At 50.8% G+C, this 27,030-nt stretch overlaps 2 protein-coding genes across 2 annotated transcripts in view; one reads left to right on the forward strand and one right to left on the reverse strand.

The window, feature by feature from the left end:
• The window catches only part of LOC121559239 (fibronectin type III domain-containing protein 5-like), a 60,614-nt gene extending 55,619 nt beyond the window's left edge, over nt 1-4,995 (reverse strand). The window contains exon 1 of the mRNA XM_041872528.2: nt 4,973-4,995. Coding sequence (XP_041728462.2) covers nt 4,973-4,995 — 23 coding nt within the window. The remainder of the gene's footprint in view (nt 1-4,972) is intronic.
• A 5,314-nt stretch (nt 4,996-10,309) lies between these two features.
• The window catches only part of LOC123491486 (DNA-directed RNA polymerase II subunit RPB1-like), a 163,982-nt gene continuing 147,261 nt past the window's right edge, over nt 10,310-27,030 (forward strand). The window contains exon 1 of the mRNA XM_045222296.1: nt 10,310-10,409. Coding sequence (XP_045078231.1) covers nt 10,310-10,409 — 100 coding nt within the window. The remainder of the gene's footprint in view (nt 10,410-27,030) is intronic.

Below are 27,030 nucleotides of genomic sequence, written 5' to 3' on the forward strand. Positions count from 1 at the left end.
AGATTGCACTGAATGAGTTGTACAAGGCCATTAATCAACAGGAAAACGCTCATCCAGATGCAGCGCTCCTAGTAGCAGGGGACTTTAATGCAGGGAAACTTAAATCCGTTCTACCTAATTTCTACCAGCATGTTAAATGTGCAACCAGAGGGGAAAAAACTCTAGACCACCTTTACTCCACACACAGAGACGCATACAAAGCTCTCCCTCGCCCTCCATTTGGCAAATCTGACCATAACTCTATCCTCCTGATTCCTGCTTATAAGCAAAAACTAAAGCAGGAAACACCAGTGACTCGGTTAATAAAAAAGTGGTCAGATGACGCAGATGCTAAGCTACAGGACTGTTTTGCTAGCACAGACTGGAACATGTTCCGGGATTCTTCAGACAGCATTGAGGAGTACACCACATCAGTCACTGGCTTCATCAATAAGTGCATTGATGATGTCGTCCCCACAGTGACCGTACGTACATACCCCAACCAGAAGCCATGGATTACAGGAAACATCCGCACTGAGCTAAAGGGTAGAGCTGCCGCTTTCAAGGAACGGGACTCTAACCCGGACGCTTATAAGAAATCCCGCTATGACCTCCGACGAACCATCAAACAGGCAAAGAGTCAATACAGGTCTAAGATTGAATCATACTACACTGGCTCTGACGCTCGTCGGATGTGGCAGGGCTTGAAAACTATTACAGACTACAAAGGGAAGCACAGCCGCGAGCTGCCCAGTGACACAAGCCTACCAGACGAGCTAAACCACTTCTATGCTCGCTTCGAGGCAAGCAACACTGAAGCATGCATGAGAGCACCAGCTGTTCCGGGACGACTATGTGATCACGCTCTCCGTAGCCGATGTGAGTAAGACTTTTAAGCAGGTCAACATTCACAAGGCCGCAGGGCCAGACGGATTACCAGGACGTGTACTCCGAGCATGTGCTGACCAACTGGCAAGTGTCTTCACTGACATTTTCAACATGTCCCTGACTGAGTCTGTAATACCAACATGTTTCAAGCAGACCACCATAGTCCCCGTGCCCAAGAACTCTAAGATAACCTGCCTAAATGACTACCGACCCGTGGCACTGACGTCTGTAGCCATGAAGTGCTTTGAAAGACTGGTCATGGCTCACATCAACAGCATAATCCCAGAAACCCTAGACCCACTCCAATTTGCATACCGCCCCAACAGATCCACAGATGATGCAATCTCTATCGCACTCCACACTGCCCTTTCCCACCTGGACAAGAGGAACACCTACGTGAGAATGCTATTCATTGACTACAGCTCAGCATTCAACACCATAGTGCCCTCAAAGCTCATCACTAAGCTAAGGATCCTGGGACTAAACACCTCCCTCTGCAACTGGATCCTGGACTTCCTGACAGGCCGCCCCCAGGTGGTAAGGGTAGGTAACAACACATCTGCCACACTGATCCTCAACACGGGGGCCCCTCAGGGGTGCGTGCTCAGTCCCCTCCTGTACTCTCTGTTCACCCATGACTGCATGGCCAGGCACGACTCCAACACCATCATTAAGTTTGCCGACGACACAACAGTGGTAGGCCTGATCACCGACAACGATGAGACAGCCTATAGGGAGGAGGTCAGAGATCTGGCCGTGTGGTGCCAGGGACAACAACCTCTCCCTCAACGTGACCAAGACAAAGGAGATGATTGTGGACTACAGGAAAAAAAAAGAGGACTGAGCACGCCCCCATTCTCATCGACGGGGCTGTAGTGGAACAGGTTGAGAGCTTCAAGTTCCTTGGTGTCCACATCACCAACGAACTATCATGGTCCAAACACACCAAGACAGTCGTGAAGAGGGCACGACAAAGCCTATTCCCCCTCAGGAGACTAAAAAGATTTGGCATGGGTCCTCAGATCCTCAAAAAATTCTACAGCTGCACCATCGAGAGCATCCTGACTGGTTGCATCACCGCCTGGTATGGCAACTGCTTGGCCTCTGACCGCAAGGCACTACAGAGGGTAGTGCGTACGGCCCAGTACATCACAGGGGCAAAGCTCCCTGCCATCCAGGACCTCTATACCAGGCGGTGTCAGAGGAAGGCCCTCAAAATTGTCAAAGACTCCAGTCACCCTAGTCATAGACTGTTCTCTCTGCTACCGCACGGCAAGCGGTACCGGAGTGCCAAGTCTAGGTCCAAAAGACTTCTCAACAGCTTCTACCCCCAAGCCATAAGACTCCTGAACAGCTAATCATGGCTACCCGGACTATTTGCACTGCCCCCCATACTTTTTTACGCTGCTGCTACTCTGTTAAGTATTTATGCATAGTCACTTTAACTCTACCCACATGTACATATTACCCTCAACTACCTCAACTAGCCGGTGCCCCCGCACATTGACTATGCAACGATACCCCCCTGTATATATAGCCTCCCTACTGTCACTTTATTCTATTGTATATATAGCCTCCCTACTGTCACTTTATTTTTACTTCTGCTCTTTTTTCTCAACACTTTTTTGTTGTTGTTTTATTCTTACTTTTTTGTTTAAAATAAATGCACTGTTGGTTAAGGGCTGTAAGTAAGCATTTCACTGTAATGTCTGCACCTGTTGTATTCGGCGCATGTGACCAATAAAATTTGATTTGATTTGATTTGATTTGATTTGAGAGTCATTGTGGGCGGTTTTGAAAACTAAGGTAGGAAATGTTTTTTCCTTTACCTTCACAGCACAGAACAAGTTTGTAATCTGAATATGTGCTTCATATTATCACATAGGCAGGAGGCCTATATATTCTCATATGTGTGTTCTGCTGTAGCCTACCTTGATTTATTTTATTTGAAGTTATATTCCAATATTGTGATATTTGTTCTACTGCTACATTGATGTCTTGAAAATGAAATGAAATTGGGGTCTTGTAAGCCCCACAGCTGAGTGTGTGTGCACATGGCGGGGTGCTCTGCAGTGTCGTCTAAAAATGTTGCTGTCCATTGATGTCTGGAAAATGAGGCTATAAGAAATTTGGCCCCGCAGCTATACTCAAGAATGTGGGCGTACTGCAGTGACGTCTAAAATGCTTTGAATTAATTAGCACCTTGGAGAGTGCTGTCCGTTTCAGCACCATAGATAGCAGGCTACTTGGAGAGCGCTGTCCGTTTCACCACCATAGATAGTAGGCTACTTGGCTGCTATGTTGTGTTTGACACTTTTTTCCCCAATGTGTTCTGGGACCTCGAGCCCCCCCCCGCCCCCTCAGGCTCACTATGTGTTCTGGGACCTCCCAATTTACAAATTAAGCACTGCCATATACCACACCCCCTATGGCCTTTTTGCTTAAATATATGGCTCTGACTGATTCCATAAAGGTTGTTTGTGGATTCTAATTGGATTCAATTTTCATAAATGCGAGTCACCGTCAAATCACCATAAATCGCTGATATTGAATGGGCCTATAGAATGCTGCTAAGCAGCCATACCTTGATAATGTTAAAGTGTGTAGGCTATAAGCATATAGTATTCACATGTACAAAACTATAAATGGGGCGGTTGCTTTTCATTTTTTGGTTTTGTATAGGAACGGGTAGGCTAGTCTACCAGGGTTTCCCAAACCCGGTCCCGGGGCCCCCCCTGGGTGCACGTTTTGTTTTTTGCCCTAGCACTACACAGCTGATTCAAATAATCAAAGCTTGATGATGAGTTGGTCATTTGAATCAGCTGTGTAGTGCTAGGGCAAAAAACAAAAAGTGCACCCAGGGGGGGCAGTACCAAGTTTGGGAAACCCTGGACCATACCAATCTATTCATACCCCCAACCTCTCTACAACCTGTACTCACAGCTCTCTCTCTCTCTCTCTATAGTTGGAAGTGGTGCTTCTCCAGACCCCCTAGACTACCTACCTTTCATTATATTAGGCCAGTGGTTCCCATATTAGCATCAACACACGTCATCTTACACTTACCACCGGTGGAAACGGATACCGTGAGCCAGCCCAACACGAGCAGTGGCAGTGTCGACGCAGAGAAGCCTTGTTTCCCCATCCTTCAAGCAATTTTTTACATCCTCCTTGGCCAACCGAATATCCCATTTACTCGTGTTAACCGGACCCACACCTCGGCCAGTGGGTTGCTTAGCATTCACCGCGCTCGGCTCCTTTCCTCCCCCGCACTCCGTTTCGGTGCTGGCGGTGTAGCCTGAACTTGGTCGTTGGTTGCCGCAGAAACGCAACACTGGCACCTGGGACAGGTCTGCGCGCTGCTTACGGTGTGGCACGGTCGGCAACTCACTTGTCAGATGAAACGATTACCTCACTAATGGGACAATTCTGTGGTCCTAAAACGCGTTACCACTGTTTGCTACCCTGTTTAACACAACGTTAGGCTATAGTATGAACACTCGTTTAGGTTATTTTCCCCTTCGTGCCGTCTTTACCGAGGTGCGCTGGCTGAGGCTGAGCTGAGAGCTCGAGTGCTGCAGAATAAAACGTGCTGCTACCGTCAGACGGCCAAAATCCTTGTCCACCCCTCACCCCTCACCCCCCACATCTTTCTCTCTGTTTTTTTCTCTCTCTCTCTCTCTCTGTCTCTGTCTCTGTCTGTCTCTCTCTCTCTGTCTGTCTGTCTCTCTCTCTCTCTCTCTCTCTCTCTCTCTCTCTGAGAAGTAGAGAAGAGAACTGAGATGTGGAGCGCTTTCCGCCGTTCCTAAAACCGCGCGCGGTTGTGCCTCTTTCTAATCATTATCCATAGATTATTAATAAGATGACACTGACCGTTCTTTGTGTATTTTGTATTGTAATATAAAGTGGGTGGTTCGAGCCCTGAATGCTGATTGGCTGACAGCTGTGGTATATCAGACCTTATCACGGGTATGACAAAACATTTATTTGTACTGCTCTAATTACGTTGGTAACCCGTTTATAATAACAATAAGGCACCTGGGGGGTTTGTGGTATATGGCCAATATACCACGGCTAATGGTGGTGTCCAGGCACTCCGCCACACGTTGTGCGTAAGAACTTAGCCATGGTATATTGTCCATATATCACACCCCCTCTGTGCCTTATGGCTTAATTGTAAACCTGTACTATTAGCCTAAATATGGAAGTGAAATGTATGGTAGCATATGGTATAGTTTGTATTCCACTCCCACCAGGTTGCCATTGAATAATCTAAAGCCTACTCAGTAAAAAATGATTGGGTTAAAAAACAACCCAACGTTCTTTTTGTGCTATGTAGTCTATAGGGCTGTAGTCTATAGGGCTGTAGTCTATAGGACTGTAGTCTATAGGGCTGTAGTCTATAGGGCTGTAGTCTATAGGGCTGTAGTCTGTAGGGCTGTAGTCTGTAGGGCTGTAGTCTATAGGGCTGTAGTCTGTAGGGCTGTAGTCTATAGGGCTGTAGTCTATAGGGCTGTAGTCTATAGGGCTGTAGTCTATAGGGCTGAAGTCTATAGGACTGTAGTCTATAGGGCTGTAGTCTGTAGGGCTGTAGTCTATAGGGCTGTAGTCTATAGGGCTGTAGTCTATAGGGCTGTAGTCTATAAGGCTGTAGTCTATAGGGCTGTAGTCTATAGGGCTGTAGTCTGTGGGGCTGTAGTCTGTAGGGCTGTAGTCTGTAGGGCTGTAGTCTATAGGGCTGTAGTCTATAGGGCTGTAGTCTGTAGGGCTGTAGTCTATAGGGCTGTAGTCTATAGGGATGTAGTCTGTAGGGCTGTAGTCTGTAGGGCTGTAGTCTATAGGGCTGTAGTCTATAGGGCTGTAGTCTATAGGGCTGTAGTCTATAGAGCTGTAGTCTATAGGGCTGTAGTCTATAGGGCTGTAGTCTATAGGGCTGTAGTCTATAGGGCTGTAGTATATAGGGCTGTAGTCTGTAGGGCTGTAGTCTATAGGGCTGTAGTCTATAGGGCTGTAGTCTTGGTTACATGGTTGTAGTAGACTACTATGTGATAAATGTATTTCTTTACACGGATCAATGAAGTCCAATTCGATTTGATATTGATTGGATGTCTCGTAAAAGATACATGTCCTAATTTTAATTTGTGAACCTAAACTACCCCAAACAGTCTCAAACATGTCTCAGTAGACTTCATCTCCTGGTATAGCCATGATTGGACCACCAGGAATCAGCCTGCAGAGGGTACGTGTGTGTGCGTGTGTGTGTGTGTGTGTGTGTGTGTGTGTGTGTATGCGTGTGCGTGTAACTGCATGTGTGTGTGCCTGCTCTTCTGCAACATCTGTGGTGCTGCATCGTCATATTGCAGAGTTTCAGTTTAAGGTCAGCTAATGTCCATGTCTCTGTCATTCTGGCACTAACCATTCTGGCCTTCTCCCTCCCTGTATTGGCTTGGATATCTCAAGAGCTTGCAGCTTTTCATTGCTGCTACCCTCAGGCTCAATTTTAACATTGTGTTAAATTACTTTCCCATTCACTGATCCTCATCTATTACCTCCAAGCTCCAAGTGGACTTATTTCAAATTATTCATACTTATTTCAAATTATTCATACTTATTTCAAATGATTCATTATACTTATTTCAAATTATTCATACTTACTTCAAATGATTAATACTTATTTCAAACGATTCATACTTATTTCAAATGATTTATACTTATTTCAAATGATGAATGTATTTTTTTGACACTAATTGACACCAATGATCGAACCATTACGTAGGTTGGTGTAAATGATCCAACCATTACGTAGGTTGGTGTAAATGATCCAACCATTACGTAGGTTGGTGGAAATGATCCAACCATTACGTAGGTTGGTGGAAATGATCCAACCATTATGTAGGTTGGTGGTAATCCCCATCGACTGAGGATGAGGGGTCTCCATTATGTAGAATAATAATAAACTACATTTACCAATCTGACTCCATTATTATGTGAATGCTATAGGCCCATAGTCGTTTCCAGTGGGTGTAGCCAAGGTAGTGAGACTTGCACCACCACTAGGAATACTATAAAATGCACGTGTCTAGGTTTACCATTATGCAATTATTAAGAGGCTGAGGAACAAGGAGCTAATGTCTTGCAATCAGTGTCCTAGCATTAAAGGATTGAGTTAACCTTAGCTCAGAGATGCACAGTTAGAGACTGAGCATGTATGATATGTATATTGGGATTAACATTTACCATTAGACATTTCACCCAATAATAATTCAAGGAATATTACTCAGAAATGTGAGGACCACGGTTCGTATCCACTTAAAAGTAATCCGATTTATTACAGTTACTCAATAAGAATACAATTAACAAATGGTACACACAAGAAATCTTCATGATAAACAGAATACAAAATATCCTAAGTCTTAACGGCATAGAAAATTCACCACTAACGTACGTCAGGAGATCGGTTTACCAATGACTCCATGATCAAAGTTTAAACGCAGCTTTTATTCTTCCAAGAGTGCCAACTCCCAGTATCTCATATCGTCTAATTAACCTCACTTTAATGGCCCAAAACATTAAAAACAAAGGCGTGAAAACAACACACACATTCTTGGATCTAATCACCACACCTCAACACTGTATGATAAGAGCACACCACTGGGTCGCTCCTCTTTGAACTATCTGCCGTCCGACAAACAGAATAACACAGTTTCTCTGTAACAATAAATCCATAGCACTTACAGTACAATAAAACACATCAAAACGTGTAGCTCTTTATGAACTCTTGAAACAATCCAAACATTACATTTTATTTCCCAGAGTAACGTTAATTTAGTCAATTCATGTTTTCATCAGTTATCACACCTCTCCTGGCGTCAGTGACCCCAGGACTTCCATGAGAACATCTCTTCATCTAAATTGCCATGATCAGGTGTGTTTGATCCCTGTGATAGCCCACAGATGGTCTGCCATACAAACAATGCCATAAATGGTGATTGAGTCATCACGCCGTGCTCCCACGCAAGCCAGTCGCCAGTCGCCAGTATCCCCTTCTCTCATTCTTCCACTATAAGTGTGCGTCCCAAATGTCACCCTATTCCCTCTGTCCCAAATGGCACCGTATTCCCTATATAGTGCACTACTCTAGACCAGAGCCCCATTACCTATATAGTGCACTGCTTTAGACCAGACCTGTTCAAAGCAGTGCGCTACAAAGGGAATAGGGTGCCATTTGGGATGCAGACTCAAATGGCTAGTGGAGTAGCAGGGGGTGAGTGAGGGGAGTGAGTGAGAGGGTGAGTGAGGGGTGAATGAGAGGGTGAGTGAGGGGGTGAGTGAGGGGGTGAGTGAGGGGGTGAGTGAGGGGGTGAGTGAGGGGGTGAGTGAGGGGGAAAGTGAGAGGGTGAGTGAGGGGGTGAGTGAGGGGATGAGTGAGGGGGTGAGTGAGGGGGTGAGTGAGGGGGAAAGTGAGAGGGTGAGTGAGGGGGTGAGTGAGGGGGTGAGTGAGGGGGAAAGTGAGAGGGTGAGTGAGGGGGTGAGTGAGGGGATGAGTGAGGGGATGAGTGAGAGGATAAGTGAGGGGATGAGTGAGAAGGTGAGTGAGGGGGTGAGTGACAGGATGAGTGAGAGGATGAGTGAGGGGGTAAGTGAGAGGATGAGTGAGAGGATGAGTGAGGGGATGAGAAGGTGGGTGAGAGGGTGAGTGAGAGGGAGAGTGACAGGATGAGTGAGAGGATGAGTGAGGGGATGAGTGAGAGGGTGAGTGAGTGAGGGGATGAGTGAGGAGGTAAGTGAGAGGATGTGTGAGGGGATGAGTGAGGGGGTGAGTGAGGGGGTGAGTGAGGGGGTGAGTGAGGGGGTGAGTGAGGGGATGAGTGAGGGGATGAGTGAGAGGATAAGTGAGGGGATGAGTGAGAAGGTGAGTGAGGGGGTGAGTGACAGGATGAGTGAGAGGATGAGTGAGGGGGTAAGTGAGAGGATGAGTGAGATGATGAGTGAGAGGATGAGTGAGGGGGTGAGAAGGTGGGTGAGAGGGTGAGTGAGAGGGAGAGTGACAGGATGAGTGAGAGGATGAGTGAGGGGATGAGTGAGAGGGTGAGTGAGTGAGGGGATGAGTGAGGGGGTAAGTGAGAGGATGTGTGAGGGGATGAGTGAGAGGATGAGTGAGGAGGTGAGTGAGGGGATGAGTGAGAGGAAGAGTGAGAGGGTGAGTGAGGGGATGAGTGAGAGGATGCGTGAGGGGATGAGTGAGAGGGTGAGTGAGAGGATGAGTGAGGGGATGAGTGAGAGGATGAGTGAGGGGATGAGTGAGAAGGTGGGTGAGAAGGTAAGTGAGAGGGTGAGTGAGAAGATGAGTGAGAGGGTGAGTGAGAGGATGAGTGAGGGGATGGGTGAGAGGATGAGTGAGGGGATGAGTGAGGGGATGAGTGAGAGGATGATTGAGGGGATGAGTGAGAAGGTGGGTGAGAAGGTAAGTGAGAGGGTGAGTGAGAAGATGAGTGAGAGGGTGAGTGAGAGGATGCGTGAGGGGATGAGTGAGAGGGTGAGTGAGAGGATGAGTGAGGGGATGAGTGAGAAGGTGGGTGAGAAGGTAAGTGAGAGGGTGAGTGAGAGGATGAGTGAGAGGGTGAGTGAGAGGATGAGTGAGGAGGTGAGTGAGAGGATGTTTGAGATGATGAGTGAGAGGATGAGTGAGGGGATGAGTGAGAAGGTGTGTGAGAAGGTGAGTGAGAGGGTGAGTGAGAGAGTGGCAGGATGAGTGAGAGGATGAGTGAGGGGATGAGTGAGAGGGTGAGTGAGAGGATGAGTGAGGGAATGAGTGAGAAGATGAGTGAGGGGATGAGTGAGAGGATGAGTGAGAGGATGAGTGAGAGGATAAGTGAGAAGGTGGGTGAGAAGGTGAGTGAGAGGGTGAGTGACAGGGTGAGTGACAGGATGAGTGAGAGGATGAGTGAGGGGATGAGTGAGAGGGTGAGTGAGAGGATTAGTGAGGGCATGAGTGAGGGGATGAGTGAGAGGGTGAGTGAGAGGATGCGTGAGGGGGAGAGTGAGAGGGTGAGTGAGGGGATGAGTGAGGGGATGAGTGAGAGGATGAGTAAGAGGATTAGTGAGGGGATGAGTGAGGGGATGAGTGAGAGGATGAGTGAGGGGATGAGGGAGAGGATGAGTGAGGGGATGAGTGAGAGCGTGAGTGACAGGATGAGTGAGGGGATGAGTGAGAGGGTGAGTGAGGGGATGAGTGAGAGGATGAGTGAGGGGATGAGTAAGGGGATGAGTAAGAGAATGAGTGAGGGGATGAGTGAGAAGGTGAGTGAGAGGATGAGTGAGAGGATGAGTGAGGGGATGAGTGAGAAGGTGGGTGAGAAGGTGAGTGAGAGGGTGAGTGACAGGGTGGGTGACAGGATGAGTGAGAGGATGAGTGAGGGGATGAGTGAGAGGGTGTGAGAGGATGAGTGAGGGGATGAGTGAGCGGATGAGCAAGAGGGTGAGCGAGAGGATGCGTGAGGGGGTGAGTGAGAGGGTGAGTGAGGGGAAGAGTGAGAAGATGAGTAAGAGGATGAGTGAGGGGATGAGTGAGGGGATGAGTGAGAGGATGAGTGAGGGGATGAGGGAGAGGATGAGTGAGGGGATGAGTGAGAGGGTGAGTGACAGGATGAGTGAGGGGATGAGTGAGAGGTTGAGTGAGGGGATGAGTGAGAGGATGAATGAGGGGATGAGTGAGAGGAGGAGTAAGGGGATGAGTGAGAGGAAGAGTAAGGGGATGAGTAAGAGGATGAGTGAGGGTTGAGTGAGAAGGTAAGTGAGAGGATGAGTGAGAGGATGATTGAGAAGGTGGGTGAGGTGTGTGAGAGGGTGAGTGACAGAGTGAGTGACAGAGTGAGTGACAGGATGAGTGAGAGGATGTGTGAGGGGATGAGTGAGAGGGTGAGTGAGAGGATGAGTGAGGGGATGAGCGAGAGGGTGAGTGAGAGGATGAGTGAGGGGATGAGGGAGAGGATGAGTGAGGGGATGAGGGAGAGGGTGAATGACAGGATGAGTGAGGGGATGAGTGAGAGGGTGAGTGACAGGATGAGTGAGAGGATGACTGAGAGGGTGAGTGAGGGGATGAGGGAGAGGATGAGTAAGAGGATGAGTGAGGGGATGAGTGAGGGGATGAGTGAGGGGATGAGGGAGAGGATGAGTGAGGGGATGAGTGAGAGGGTGAGTGACAGGATGAGTGAGGGGATGAGTGAGAGGGTGAGTGAGGGGATGAGTGAGAGGATGAGTGAGGGGATGAGTGAGAGGATGAGTAAGGGGATGAGTAAGAGGATGAGTGAGGGGATGAGTGAGAAGGTGAGTGAGAGGATGAGTGACAGGGTGAGTGACAGGATGAGTGAGAGGATGAGTGAGGGGATGAGTGAGAGGGTGAGTGAGAGGATGAGTGAGGGGATGAGTGAGGGGATGAGCAAGAGGGTGAGCGAGAGGATGCGTGAGGGGGTAAGTGAGAGGGTGAGTGAGGGGATGAGTGAGAGGATGAGTAAGAGGATGAGTGAGGGGATGAGTGAGGGGATGAGTGAGAGGATGAGTGAGGGGATGAGGGAGAGGATGAGTGAGGGGATGAGTGAGAGGGTGAGTGACAGGATGATTGAGGGGGTGAGTGAGAGGGTGAGTGAGGGGATGAGTGAGAGGATGAATGAGGGGATGAGTGAGAGGAGAGTAAGGGGATGAGTGAGAGGAAGAGTAAGGGGATGAGTAAGAGGATGAGTGAGGGATGAGTGAGAAGGTGAGTGAGATGATGAGTGAGAGGATGATTGAGAAGGTGGGTGAGGTGTGTGAGAGGGTGAGTGACAGAGTGAGTGACAGGATGAGTGAGAGGATGTGTGAGGGGATGAGTGAGAGGGTGAGTGAGAGGATGAGTGAGGGGATGAGTGAGGGGATGAGCGAGAGGGTGAGTGAGGGGATGAGTGAGAGGATGAGTGAGAGGATGAGTGAGGGGATAAGTGAGGGGATGAGTGAGAGGATGAGTGAGGGGATGAGTGAGGGGATGAGTGAGAGGATGAGTGAGAGGATGAGTGAAGGGATGAGTGAGAAGGTGGGTGAGAAGGTGAGTGAGAGGGTGAGTGACAGGGTGAGTGACATGTTGAGTGAGAGGATGAGTGAGAGGATGCGTGAGGGGATGAGTGAGAGGATGAGTGAGGGGATGAGTGAGAAGGTGGGTGAGAAGGTAAGTGAGAGGGTGAGTGAGAAGATGAGTGAGAGGGTGAGTGAGAGGATGCGTGAGGGGATGAGTGAGAGGGTGAGTGAGAGGATGAGTGAGGGGATGAGTGAGAAGGTGGGTGAGAAGGTAAGTGAGAGGGTGAGTGAGAGGATGAGTGAGAGGGTGAGTGAGAGGGTGAGTGAGGAGGTGAGTGAGAGGATGTTTGAAATGATGAGTGAGAGGATGAGTGAGGGGATGAGTGAGAAGGTGTGTGAGAAGGTGAGTGAGAGGGTGAGTGAGAGAGTGGCAGGATGAGTGAGAGGATGAGTGAGGGATGAGTGAGAGGGTGAGTGAGAGGATGAGTGAGGGAATGAGTGAGAGGATGAGTGAGGGGATGAGTGAGAGGATGAGTGAGAGAATGAGTGAGAGGATAAGTGAGAAGGTGGGTGAGAAGGTGAGTGAGAGGGTGAGTGACAGGGTGAGTGACAGGGGTGAGTGAGAGGCTGAGTGAGGGGATGAGTGAGAGGGTGAGTGAGAGGATGAGTGAGGGCATGAGTGAGGGGATGAGTGAGAGGGTGAGTGAGAGGATGCGTGAGGGGAGAGTGAGAGGGTGAGTGAGGGGATGAGTGAGGGGATGAGTGAGAGGATGAGTAAGAGGATTAGTGAGGGGATGAGTGAGAGCGTGAAGTGACAGGATGAGTGAGGGGATGAGTGAGAGGGTGAGTGAGGGGGATGAGTGAGAGGATGAGTGAGGGGATGAGTAAGTGGGGATGAGTAAGAGAATGAGTGAGGGGATGAGTGAGAAGGTGAGTGAGAGGATGAGTGAGAGGATGAGTGAGAGGATGAGTGAGAAGGTGGGTGAGAAGGTGAGTGAGAGGGTGAGTGACAGGGTGGGTGACAGGATGAGTGAGAGGATGAGTGAGGGGATGAGTGAGAGGGTGAGTGAGAGAATGAGTGAGGGGATGAGTGAGGGGATGAGCAAGAGGGTGAGCGAGAGGATGCATGAGGGGGTGAGTGAGAGGTTGAGTGAGGGGATGAGTGAGAGGATGAGTAAGAGGATGAGTGAGGGGATGAGTGAGGGGATGAGTGAGAGGATGAGTGAGGGGATGAGGGAGAGGATGAGTGATGGGATGAGTGAGAGGGTGAGTGACAGGATGAGTGAGGGGATGAGTGAGAGGTTGAGTGAGGGGATGAGTGAGAGGATGAATGAGGGGATGAGTGAGAGGAAGAGTAAGGGGATGAGTAAGAGGATGAGTGAGGGATGAGTGAGAAGGTGAGTGAGATGATGAGTGAGAGGATGATTGAGAAGGTGGGTGAGGTGTGTGAGAGGGTGAGCGACAGAGTGAGTGACAGGATGAGTGAGAGGATATGTGAGGGGATGAGTGAGAGGGTGAGTGAGAGGATGAGTGAGGGGATGAGTGAGGGGATGAGCGAGAGGGTGAGTGAGGGGATGAGTGAGAGGATGAGTGAGAAGATGAGTGAGGGGATGAGTGAGGGATGAGTGAGAGGATGAGTGAGGGGATGAGTGAGGGGATGAGTGAGAGGATGAGTGAGAGGATGAGTGAAGGGATGAGTGAGAAGGTGGGTGAGAAGGTGAGTGAGAGGGTGAGTGACAGGGTGAGTGACAGGATGAGTGAGAGGATGAGTGAGGGGATAAGTGAGAGGGTGAGTGAGGGGATGAGTGAGGGGATGAGCGAGAGGGTGAATGAGAGGATGAATGAGGGGATGAGGGAGAGGATGAGTGAGGGGATGAGGGAGAGGGTGAATGACAGGATGAGTGAGGGGATGAGTGAGGGGATGAGTGAGAGGGTGAGTGACACGATGAGTGAGAGGATGACTGAGAGGGTGAGTGAGGGGATGAGGGAGAGGATGAGTAAGAGGATGAGTGAGGGGATGAGTGAGGGGATGAGGGAGGGGATGAGGGAGAGGATGAGTGAGGGGATGAGTGAGAAGGTGGGTGAGAAGGTAAGTGAGAGGGTGAGTGAGAGGATGCGTGAGGGGATGAGTGAGAGGGTGAGTGAGAAGATGAGTGAGGGGATGAGTGAGAAGGTGGGTGAGAAGGTAAGTGAGAGGGTGAGTGAGAGGATGAGTGAGAGGGTGAGTGAGAGGATGAGTGAGGAGGTGAGTGAGAGGATGTTTGAGATGATGAGTGAGAGGATGAGTGAGGGGATGAGTGAGAAGGTGTGTGAGAAGGTGAGTGAGAGGGTGAGTGAGAGAGTGGCAGGATGAGTGAGAGGTTGAGTGAGGGGATGAGTGAGAGGGTGAGTGAGAGGATGAGTGAGGGAATGAGTGAGAGGATGAGTGAGGGGATGAGTGATAGGATGAGTGAGAGGATGAGTGAGAGGATAAGTGAGAAGGTGGGTGAGAAGGTGAGTGAGAGGGTGAGTGACAGGGTGAGTGACAGGATGAGTGAGAGGATGAGTGAGGGGATGAGTGAGAGGGTGAGTGAGAGGATGAGTGAGGGCATGAGTGAGGGGATGAGTGAGAGGGTGAGTGAGAGGATGCGTGAGGGGGGAGAGTGAGAGGGTGAGTGAGGGGATGAGTGAGGGGATGAGTGAGAGGATGAGTAAGAGGATTAGTGAGGGGATGAGTGAGGGGATGAGTGAGAGGATGAGTGAGGGGATGAGGGAGACGATGAGTGAGGGGCTGAGTGAGAGCGTGAGTGACAGGATGAGTGAGGGGATGAGTGAGAGGGTGAGTGAGGGGATGAGTGAGAGGATGAGTGAGGGGATGAGTAAGGGGATGAGTAAGAGAATGAGTGAGGGGATGAGTGAGAAGGTGAGTGAGAGGATGAGTGAGAGGATGAGTGAGGGGATGAGTGAGAAGGTGGGTGAGAAGGTGAGTGAGAGGGTGAGTGAGAGGGTGGGTGACAGGATGAGTGAGAGGATGAGTGAGGGGATGAGTGAGAGGGTGAGTGAGAGGATGAGTGAGGGGATGAGTGAGGGGATGAGCAAGAGGGTGAGCGAGAGGATGAGGGAGAGGATGAGTGAGGGGATGAGTGAGAGGGTGAGTGACAGGATGATTGAGGGGGTGAGTGAGAGGGTGAGTGAGGGGATGAGTGAGAGGATGAATGAGGGGATGAGTGAGAGGAGAGTAAGGGGATGAGTGAGAGGAAGAGTAAGGGGATGAGTAAGAGGATGAGTGAGGGATGAGTGAGAAGGTGAGTGAGATGATGAGTGAGAGGATGATTGAGAAGGTGGGTGAGGTGTGTGAGAGTGTGAGTGACAGAGTGAGTGACAGGATGAGTGAGAGGATATGTGAGGGGATGAGTGAGAGGGTGAGTGAGAGGATGAGTGAGGGGATGAGTGAGGGGATGAGCGAGAGGGTGAGTGAGGGGATGAGTGAGAGGATGAGTGAGAGGATGAGTGAGGGGATGAGTGAGGGGATGAGTGAGAGGATGAGTGAGGGGATGAGTGAGGGGATGAGTGAGAGGATGAGTGAAGGGATGAGTGAGAAGGTGGGTGAGAAGGTGAGTGAGAGGGTGAGTGACAGGGTGAGTGACAGGTTGAGTGAGAGGATGAGTGAGAGGATGCGTGAGGGGATGAGTGAGAGGATGAGTGAGGGGATGAGTGAGAAGGTGGGTGAGAAGGTAAGTGAGAGGGTGAGTGAGAAGATGAGTGAGAGGGTAAGTGAGAGGATGCGTGAGGGGATGAGTGAGAGGGTGAGTGAGAGGATGAGTGAGGGGATGAGTGAGAAGGTGGGTGAGAAGGTAAGTGAGAGGGTGAGTGAGAGGATGAGTGAGAGGGTGAGTGAGAGGGTGAGTGAGGAGGTGAGTGAGAGGATGTTTGAGATGATGAGTGAGAGGATGAGTGAGGGGATGAGTGAGAAGGTGTGTGAGAAGGTGAGTGAGAGAGTGGCAGGATGAGTGAGAGGATGAGTGAGGGGATGAGTGAGAGGGTGAGTGAGAGGATGAGTGAGGGAATGAGTGAGAGGATGAGTGAGGGGATGAGTGAGAGGATGAGTGAGAGGATGAGTGAGAGGATAAGTGAGAAGGTGGGTGAGAAGGTGAGTGAGAGGGTGAGTGACAGGGTGAGTGACAGGATGAGTGAGAGGCTGAGTGAGGGGATGAGTGAGAGGGTGAGTGAGAGGATGAGTGAGGGCATGAGTGAGGGATGAGTGAGAGGGTGAGTGAGAGGATGCGTGAGGGGGAGAGTGAGAGGGTGAGTGAGGGGATGAGTGAGGGGATGAGTGAGAGGATGAGTAAGAGGATTAGTGAGGGGATGAGTGAGAGCGTGAGTGACAGGATGAGTGAGGGGATGAGTGAGAGGGTGAGTGAGGGGATGAGTGAGAGGATGAGTGAGGGGATGAGTATGGGGATGAGTAAGAGAATGAGTGAGGGGATGAGTGAGAAGGTGAGTGAGAGGATGAGTGAGAGGATGAGTGAGGGGATGAGTGAGAAGGTGGGTGAGAAGGTGAGTGAGAGGGTGAGTGACAGGGTGGGTGACAGGATGAGTGAGAGGATGAGTGAGGGGATGAGTGAGAGGGTGAGTGAGAGGATGAGTGAGGGGATGAGTGAGGGGATGAGCAAGAGGGTGAGCGAGAGGATGCGTGAGGGGGTGAGTGAGAGGGTGAGTGAGGGATGAGTGAGAGGATGAGTAAGAGGATGAGTGAGGGGATGAGTGAGGGGATGAGTGAGAGGATGAGTGAGGGGATGAGGGAGAGGATGAGTGATGGGATGAGTGAGAGGGTGAGTGACAGGATGAGTGAGGGGATGAGTGAGAGGTTGAGTGAGGGGATGAGTGAGAGGATGAATGAGGGGATGAGTGAGAGGAAGAGTAAGGGGATGAATGAGAGGAAGAGTAAGGGGATGAGTAAGAGGATGAGTGAGGGATGAGTGAGAAGGTGAGTGAGATGATGAGTGAGAGGATGATTGAGAAGGTGGGTGAGGTGTGTGAGAGGGTGAGCCGACAGAGTGAGTGACAGGATGAGTGAGAGGATATGTGAGGGGATGAGTGAGAGGGTGAGTGAGAGGATGAGTGAGGGGATGAGTGAGGGGGATGAGCGAGAGGGTGAGTGAGGGGATGAGTGAGAGGATGAGTGAGAAGATGAGTGAGGGGATGAGTGAGGGGATGAGTGAGAGGATGAGTGAGGGGATGAGTGAGGGGATGAGTGAGAGGATGAGTGAGAGGATGAGTGAAGGGATGAGTGAGAAGGTGGGTGAGAAGGTGAGTGAGAGGGTGAGTGACAGGGTGAGTGACAGGATGAGTGAGAGGATGAGTGAGGGGATAAGTGAGAGGGTGAGTGAGGGGATGAGTGAGGGGATGAGTGAGGGGATGAGCGAGAGGGTGAGTGAGAGGATGAGTGAGGGGATGAGGGAGAGGATGAGTGAGGGGATGAGGGAGAGGGTGAATGACAGGATGAGTGAGGGGATGAGTGAGGGGATGAGTGAGAGGGTGAGTGACACGATGAGTGAGAGGATGACTGAGAGGGTGAGTGAGGGGATGAGGGAGAGGATGAGTAAGAGGATGAGTGAGGGGATGAGTGAGGGGATGAGGGAGGGGATGAGGGAGAGGATGAGTGAGGGGATGAGTGAGAAGGTGGGTGAGAAGGTAAGTGAGAGGGTGAGTGAGAAGATGAGTGAGAGGGTGAGTGAGAGGATGCGTGAGGGGATGAGTGAGAGGGTGAGTGAGAGGATGAGTAAGAGGATGAGTGAGGGGATGAGTGAGGGGATGAGTGAGAGGATGAGTGAGGGGATGAGGGAGAGGATGAGTGATGGGATGAGTGAGAGGGTGAGTGACAGGATGAGTGAGGGGATGAGTGAGAGGTTGAGTGAGGGGATGAGTGAGAGGATGAATGAGGGGATGAGTGAGAGGAAGAGTAAGGGGATGAGTGAGAGGAAGAGTAAGGGGATGAGTAAGAGGATGAGTGAGGGATGAGTGAGAAGGTGAGTGAGATGATGAGTGAGAGGATGATTGAGAAGGTGGGTGAGGTGTGAGAGAGGGTGAGCGACAGTGTGAGTGACAGGATGAGTGAGAGGATATGTGAGGGGATGAGTGAGAGGGTGAGTGAGAGGATGAGTGAGGGGATGAGTGAGGGGATGAGCGAGAGGGTGAGTGAGGGGATGAGTGAGAGGATGAGTGAGAAGATGAGTGAGGGGATGAGTGAGGGGATGAGTGAGAGGATGAGTGAGGGGATGAGTGAGGGGATGAGTGAGAGGATGAGTGAGAGGATGAGTGAAGGGATGAGTGAGAAGGTGGTGAGAAGGTGAGTGAGAGGGTGAGTGACAGGGTGAGTGACAGGATGAGTGAGAGGATGAGTGAGGGGATAAGTGAGAGGGTGAGTGAGGGGATGAGTGAGGGGATGAGTGAGGGGATGAGCGAGAGGGTGAGTGAGAGGATGAGTGAGGGGATGAGGGAGAGGATGAGTGAGGGGATGAGGGAGAGGGTGAATGACAGGATGAGTGAGGGGATGAGTGAGGGGATGAGTGAGAGGGTGAGTGACACGATGAGTGAGAGGATGACTGAGAGGGTGAGTGAGGGGATGAGGGAGAGGATGAGTAAGAGGATGAGTGAGGGGATGAGTGAGGGGATGAGGGAGGGGATGAGGGAGAGGATGAGTGAGGGGATGAGTGAGAAGGTGGGTGAGAAGGTAAGTGAGAGGGGTGAGTGAGAAGATGAGTGAGAGGGTGAGCGAGAGGATGCGTGAGGGGATGAGTGAGAGGGTGAGTGAGAGGATGAGTGAGGGGATGAGTGAGAAGGTGGGTGAGAAGGTAAGTGAGAGGGTGAGTGAGAGGATGAGTGAGAGGGTGAGTGAGAGGATGAGTGAGGAGGTGAGTGAGAGGATGTTTGAGATGATGAGTGAGAGGATGAGTGAGGGGATGAGTGAGAAGGTGTGTGAGAAGGTGAGTGAGAGGGTGAGTGAGAGAGTGGCAGGATGAGTGAGAGGATGAGTGAGGGGATGAGTGAGAGGGTGAGTGAGAGGATGAGTGAGGGAATGAGTGAGAGGATGAGTGAGGGGATGAGTGAGAGGATGAGTGAGAGGATGAGTGAGAGGATAAGTGAGAAGGTGGGTGAGAAGGTGAGTGAGAGGGTGAGTGACAGGGTGAGTGACAGGGTGAGTGAGAGGCTGAGTGAGGGGATGAGTGAGAGGGTGAGTGAGAGGATGAGTGAGGGCATGAGTGAGGGGATGAGTGAGAGGGTGAGTGAGAGGATGCGTGAGGGGGAGAGTGAGAGCGTGAGTGAGGGGATGAGTGAGGGGATGAGTGAGAGGATGAGTAAGAGGATTAGTGAGGGGATGAGTGAGAGCGTGAGTGACAGGATGAGTGAGGGGATGAGTGAGAGGGTGAGTGAGGGGATGAGTGAGAGGATGAGTGAGGGGATGAGTAAGGGGATGAGTAAGAGAATGAGTGAGGGGATGAGTGAGAAGGTGAGTGAGAGGATGAGTGAGAGGATGAGTGAGGGGATGAGTGAGAAGGTGGGTGAGAAGGTGAGTGAGAGGGTGAGTGACAGGGTGGGTGACAGGATGAGTGAGAGGATGAGTGAGGGGATGAGTGAGAGGGTGAGTGAGAGGATGAGTGAGGGGATGAGTGAGGGGATGAGCAAGAGGGTGAGCGAGAGGATGAGGGAGAGGATGAGTGAGGGGATGAGTGAGAGGGTGAGTGACAGGATGATTGAGGGGGTGAGTGAGAGGGTGAGTGAGGGGATGAGTGAGAGGATGAATGAGGGGATGAGTGAGAGGAGAGTAAGGGGATGAGTGAGAGGAAGAGTAAGGGGATGAGTAAGAGGATGAGTGAGGGATGAGTGAGAAGGTGAGTGAGATGATGAGTGAGAGGATGATTGAGAAGGTGGGTGAGGTGTGTGAGAGTGTGAGTGACAGAGTGAGTGACAGGATGAGTGAGAGGATATGTGAGGGGATGAGTGAGAGGGTGAGTGAGAGGATTAGTGAGGGGATGAGTGAGGGGATGAGCGAGAGGGTGAGTGAGGGGATGAGTGAGAGGATGAGTGAGAGGATGAGTGAGGGGATGAGTGAGGGGATGAGTGAGAGGATGAGTGAGGGGATGAGTGAGGGGATGAGTGAGAGGATGAGTGAGAGGATGAGTGAAGGGATGAGTGAGAAGGTGGGTGAGAAGGTGAGTGAGAGGGTGAGTGACAGGGTGAGTGACAGGTTGAGTGAGAGGATGAGTGAGAGGATGCGTGAGGGGATGAGTGAGAGGATGAGTGAGGGGATGAGTGAGAAGGTGGGTGAGAAGGTAAGTGAGAGGGTGAGTGAGAAGATGAGTGAGAGGGTAAGTGAGAGGATGCGTGAGGGGATGAGTGAGAGGGTGAGTGAGAGGATGAGTGAGGGGATGAGTGAGAAGGTGGGTGAGAAGGTAAGTGAGAGGGTGAGTGAGAGGATGAGTGAGAGGGTGAGTGAGAGGAGTGAGTGAGGAGGTGAGTGAGAGGATGTTTGAGATGATGAGTGAGAGGATGAGTGAGGGGATGAGTGAGAAGGTGTGTGAGAAGGTGAGTGAGAGAGTGGCAGGATGAGTGAGAGGATGAGTGAGGGGATGAGTGAGAGGGTGAGTGAGAGGATGAGTGAGGGAATGAGTGAGAGGATGAGTGAGGGGATGAGTGAGAGGATGAGTGAGAGGATGAGTGAGAGGATAAGTGAGAAGGTGGGTGAGAAGGTGAGTGAGAGGGTGAGTGACAGGGTGAGTGACAGGATGAGTGAGAGGCTGAGTGAGGGGATGAGTGAGAGGGTGAGTGAGAGGATGAGTGAGGGCATGAGTGAGGGGATGAGTGAGAGGGTGAGTGAGAGGATGCGTGAGGGGGAGAGTGAGAGGGTGAGTGAGGGGATGAGTGAGGGGATGAGTGAGAGGATGAGTAAGAGGATTAGTGAGGGGATGAGTGAGAGCGTGAGTGACAGGATGAGTGAGGGGATGAGTGAGAGGGTGAGTGAGGGGATGAGTGAGAGGATGAGTGAGGGGATGAGTATGGGGATGAGTAAGAGAATGAGTGAGGGGATGAGTGAGAAGGTGAGTGAGAGGATGAGTGAGAGGATGAGTGAGGGGATGAGTGAGAAGGTGGGTGAGAAGGTGAGTGAGAGGGTGAGTGACAGGGTGGGTGACAGGATGAGTGAGAGGATGAGTGAGGGGATGAGTGAGAGGGTGAGTGAGAGGATGAGTGAGGGGATGAGTGAGGGGATGAGCAAGAGGGTGAGCGAGAGGATGCGTGAGGGGGTGAGTGAGAGGGTGAGTGAGGGGATGAGTGAGAGGATGAGTAAGAGGATGAGTGAGGGGATGAGTGAGGGGATGAGTGAGAGGATGAGTGAGGGGATGAGGGAGAGGATGAGTGATGGGATGAGTGAGAGGGTGAGTGACAGGATGAGTGAGGGGATGAGTGAGAGGTTGAGTGAGGGGATGAGTGAGAGGATGAATGAGGGGATGAGTGAGAGGAAGAGTAAGGGGATGAGTGAGAGGAAGAGTAAGGGGATGAGTAAGAGGATGAGTGAGGGATGAGTGAGAAGGTGAGTGAGATGATGAGTGAGAGGATGATTGAGAAGGTGGGTGAGGTGTGTGAGAGGGTGAGCGACAGAGTGAGTGACAGGATGAGTGAGAGGATATGTGAGGGGATGAGTGAGAGGGTGAGTGAGAGGATGAGTGAGGGGATGAGTGAGGGGATGAGCGAGAGGGTGAGTGAGGGGATGAGTGAGAGGATGAGTGAGAAGATGAGTGAGGGGATGAGTGAGGGGATGAGTGAGAGGATGAGTGAGGGGATGAGTGAGGGGATGAGTGAGAGGATGAGTGAGAGGATGAGTGAAGGGATGAGTGAGAAGGTGGGTGAGAAGGTGAGTGAGAGGGTGAGTGACAGGGTGAGTGACAGGATGAGTGAGAGGATGAGTGAGGGGATAAGTGAGAGGGTGAGTGAGGGGATGAGTGAGGGGATGAGTGAGGGGATGAGCGAGAGGGTGAGTGAGAGGATGAGTGAGGGGATGAGGGAGAGGATGAGTGAGGGGATGAGGGAGAGGGTGAATGACAGGATGAGTGAGGGGATGAGTGAGGGGATGAGTGAGAGGGTGAGTGACACGATGAGTGAGAGGATGACTGAGAGGGTGAGTGAGGGGATGAGGGAGAGGATGAGTAAGAGGATGAGTGAGGGGATGAGTGAGGGGATGAGGGAGGGGATGAGGGAGAGGATGAGTGAGGGGATGAGTGAGAAGGTGGGTGAGAAGGTAAGTGAGAGGGTGAGTGAGAAGATGAGTGAGAGGGTGAGTGAGAGGATGCGTGAGGGGATGAGTGAGAGGGTGAGTGAGAGGATGAGTGAGGGGATGAGTGAGGGGATGAGTGAGGGGATGAGTGAGAGGATGAGTGAGGGGATGAGGGAGAGGATGAGTGATGGGATGAGTGAGAGGGTGAGTGACAGGATGAGTGAGGGGATGAGTGAGAGGTTGAGTGAGGGGATGAGTGAGAGGATGAATGAGGGGATGAGTGAGAGGAAGAGTAAGGGGATGAGTGAGAGGAAGAGTAAGGGGATGAGTAAGAGGATGAGTGAGGGATGAGTGAGAAGGTGAGTGAGATGATGAGTGAGAGGATGATTGAGAAGGTGGGTGAGGTGTGTGAGAGGGTGAGCGACAGAGTGAGTGACAGGATGAGTGAGAGGATATGTGAGGGGATGAGTGAGAGGGTGAGTGAGAGGATGAGTGAGGGGATGAGTGAGGGGATGAGCGAGAGGGTGAGTGAGGGGATGAGTGAGAGGATGAGTGAGAAGATGAGTGAGGGGATGAGTGAGGGGATGAGTGAGAGGATGAGTGAGGGGATGAGTGAGGGGATGAGTGAGAGGATGAGTGAGAGGATGAGTGAAGGGATGAGTGAGAAGGTGGGTGAGAAGGTGAGTGAGAGGGTGAGTGACAGGGTGAGTGACAGGATGAGTGAGAGGATGAGTGAGGGGATAAGTGAGAGGGTGAGTGAGGGGATGAGTGAGGGGATGAGTGAGGGGATGAGCGAGAGGGTGAGTGAGAGGATGAGTGAGGGGATGAGGGAGAGGATGAGTGAGGGGATGAGGGAGAGGGTGAATGACAGGATGAGTGAGGGGATGAGTGAGGGGATGAGTGAGAGGGTGAGTGACACGATGAGTGAGAGGATGACTGAGAGGGTGAGTGAGGGGATGAGGGAGAGGATGAGTAAGAGGATGAGTGAGGGGATGAGTGAGGGGATGAGGGAGGGGATGAGGGAGAGGATGAGTGAGGGGATGAGTGAGAAGGTGGGTGAGAAGGTAAGTGAGAGGGTGAGTGAGAAGATGAGTGAGAGGGTGAGTGAGAGGATGCGTGAGGGGATGAGTGAGAGGGTGAGTGAGAGGATGAGTGAGGGGATGAGTGAGAAGGTGGGTGAGAAGGTAAGTGAGAGGGTGAGTGAGAGGATGAGTGAGAGGGTGAGTGAGAGGATGAGTGAGGAGGTGAGTGAGAGGATGTTTGAGATGATGAGTGAGAGGATGAGTGAGGGGATGAGTGAGAAGGTGTGTGAGAAGGTGAGTGAGAGGGTGAGTGAGAGAGTGGCAGGATGAGTGAGAGGATGAGTGAGGGGATGAGTGAGAGGGTGAGTGAGAGGATGAGTGAGGGAATGAGTGAGAGGATGAGTGAGGGGATGAGTGAGAGGATGAGTGAGAGGATGAGTGAGAGGATAAGTGAGAAGGTGGGTGAGAAGGTGAGTGAGAGGGTGAGTGACAGGGTGAGTGACAGGGTGAGTGAGAGGCTGAGTGAGGGGATGAGTGAGAGGGTGAGTGAGAGGATGAGTGAGGGCATGAGTGAGGGGATGAGTGAGAGGGTGAGTGAGAGGATGCGTGAGGGGGAGAGTGAGAGCGTGAGTGAGGGGATGAGTGAGGGGATGAGTGAGAGGATGAGTAAGAGGATTAGTGAGGGGATGAGTGAGAGCGTGAGTGACAGGATGAGTGAGGGGATGAGTGAGAGGGTGAGTGAGGGGATGAGTGAGAGGATGAGTGAGGGGATGAGTAAGGGGATGAGTAAGAGAATGAGTGAGGGGATGAGTGAGAAGGTGAGTGAGAGGATGAGTGAGAGGATGAGTGAGGGGATGAGTGAGAAGGTGGGTGAGAAGGTGAGTGAGAGGGTGAGTGACAGGGTGGGTGACAGGATGAGTGAGAGGATGAGTGAGGGGATGAGTGAGAGGGTGAGTGAGAGGATGAGTGAGGGGATGAGTGAGGGGATGAGCAAGAGGGTGAACGAGAGGATGCGTGAGGGGGTGAGTGAGAGGGTGAGTGAGGGGATGAGTGAGAGGATGAGTAAGAGGATGAGTGAGGGGATGAGTGAGGGGATGAGTGAGAGGATGAGTGAGGGGATGAGGGAGAGGATGAGTGATGGGATGAGTGAGAAGGTGGGTGAGGTGAGTGAGAGGGGTGAGTGACAGGGTGAGTGACAGGATGAGTGAGAGGATGAGTGAGGGGATGAGTGAGGTGATGAGCGAGAGGGTGAGTGAGAGGGTGAGTGAGGGGATGAGTGAGAGGATGAGTGAGAGGATGAGTAAGGGGATGAGTGAGGGGATGAGTGAGAGGATGAGTGAGGGGATAAGTGAGGGGATGAGTGAGAGGATGAGTGAGTGGATGAGGGAGAGGATGAGTGAGGGGATGAGTGAAAGGGTGAGTGACAGGATGAGTGAGGGGATGAGTGAGAGGGTGAGTGAGATGATGAGTGAGAGGATGAGTGAGAGGATGAGTGAGAGGATGAGTGAGGGGATGGGTGAGGGGATGAGTGAGAGGATGAGTGAGGGGATGAGTAAGAGGATGAGTGAGAAGGTGAGTGAGAAGGTGAGTGAGAGGGTGAGTGACAGGATGAGTGAGAGGATGAGTGAGGGGATGAGTGAGAGGGTGAGTGAGGGGATGAGTGAGGGGATGAGCGAGAGGGTGAGTGAGAGGATGAGTGAGGGGATGAGGGAGAGGATGAGTGAGGGGATGAGTGACAGGATGAGTGCGGGGATGAGTGAGGGGATGAGGGAGAGGATGAGTGAGAGGGTGAGTGACAGGATGAGTGACAGGATGAGTGAGAGGGTGAGTGAGGGGATGAGTGAGGGGATGAGTGAGGGGATGAGTGAGAGGATGAGTGAGGGTATGAGTGAGAGGATGAGTGAGGGGATGAGTGAGAAAATAACAAAGAAAAAAAAAAGAGAGAAGGAGAACATGAGGAAAGTGATGATGTCTGCAAGGTGGAGAGAGAGAGTATACTGTAACGCCTGATGATGTACACCTACTGTATACTGAAATTGTTTCTTTCTCACTTTCTCACTTTTTTCTCTGACGTTCTCTCTCACTTTCTCTCTCACTTTCTCTCTCACTTTCTCTCTCACTTTCTCGCTTCCTATCTCAGGGGCATGGCAGAAAAACTTCAAAAACATAAGCCTAAGCAACATTAACCTATTAAAAACAGTTCTGTAGCAATGAGGTTTGTCCAGTAGGCTATAGGTCCAATACATTATCACTATTGGACCTTGGCTATGCTTGAATTGCCCTGCCAATGTTGTTCTTCTTAGATCATTATTACATTATATTTTTTAATGTAGGTACAGTGCATTCGGAAAGTATTCAGAACCCTTGACTTCTAACACATTTTGATACATTGTTACATTACAGCCTTATTCTAAATAAAACAAATACACACAATACCTCATAATGACAAAGCGAAAACAGGTTTTTAGACATTTTTGCAAAAACTAAAAAAACTAAAACAGAAATACCTTATTTACATAAGTATTCAGACCCTTTGCTATGAGACTGTAAATTGAGCTCAGGTGCATCCTGTTTCCATTAATCATCTACAACTTGATTGGAGTCCACCGGTGGTAAATTCAATTGATTGGACATGATTTGGAAAGACACCTGTCTATATAAGGTCCCACAGTTGACAGTGCATGACAGAGCAAAAACCAAGCCACGAGGTCGAAGGAATTGTCTGTAGAGCTCCGAGACAGGATTGTGTCGAGGCACAGATCTGGGGAAGGGTACCAAAACATTTCTGCAGTATTGACGGCCCCAAGAACACAGTGTCCTCCATCATTCTTAAATGGAAGAAGTTTGGAACCCCCAAGACTCTTCCTAGAGCTGGCCGTCCGGCCAAACTGAGCAATCGGGGGAGAAGGGCCTTGGTCAGGGAGGTGACCAACAACCCGATGGTCACTCTGACAGAGCTCCAGAGTTCCTCTGTGGAGATGGCAGAACCTTCCAGAAGGACAACCATCTCTGCAGCACTCCACCAATCAGGCCTTTATGGTAGATTCTCTGGTCTGATGAAACCAATATTGAACTCTTTGGCCTGAATGCCAAGCGTCACGTCTGGAGGAAACCTGACACCATCCCTATGGTGCAGCATGGTGGTGGCAGCATCATGCTGTGGGGATGTTTTTCAGCGGCAGGGACTGGGAGACTAGTCAGGGAAAGATGAACGGAGCAAAGTACAGAGAGATCCTTGATGAAAACCTGCTCCAGAGCGCTCAGGACCTCAGACTGGGGCGAAGGTTCACCTTCCAACAGGACAATGACCCTAAGCACACAGCCGAGACAACGCAGGAGTGGCTTTGGGACAAGTCTCTGAATGTCCTTGAGTGGCCCAGCCAAAGCCCGGACTTGAACCCGATCGAACATCTCTGGAGAGATCTGAAAATAGTTGTGCAGCAACACTCCCCATCCAACCTGACAGAGCTTGAGAGGATCTGCAGAGAAGAATGGGAGAATCTCCCCAAATACAGGTGTGCCAAGCTTGTAGCGTCATACCCAACAAGACTCAAGGCTGTAATCACTGCCGAAGGTGCTTCAACAAAGTACTGAGTAAAGGGTCTGAATACTTATGTAAACGTGATATTATTATTTATTTTTTTTAATACATTTGCTTTGTCATTATGGGGTATTGTGGTCCTCTGTAGCTCAATTGGTAGAGCATGGCGCGTGTAACGCCAGGGTAGTGGGTTCAATCCCCGGGACCACCCATATGTAAAAATGTATGCACACGTGACTGTAAGTTGCTTTGGATAAAAGCGTCTGCTAAATGGCTTATTGTTATAAAAAAAAACAATTCAATCA

This window comes from Coregonus clupeaformis, chromosome 8 (genome assembly GCF_020615455.1).
Source record: "Coregonus clupeaformis isolate EN_2021a chromosome 8, ASM2061545v1, whole genome shotgun sequence".
NCBI lineage: Eukaryota > Metazoa > Chordata > Actinopteri > Salmoniformes > Salmonidae > Coregonus > Coregonus clupeaformis.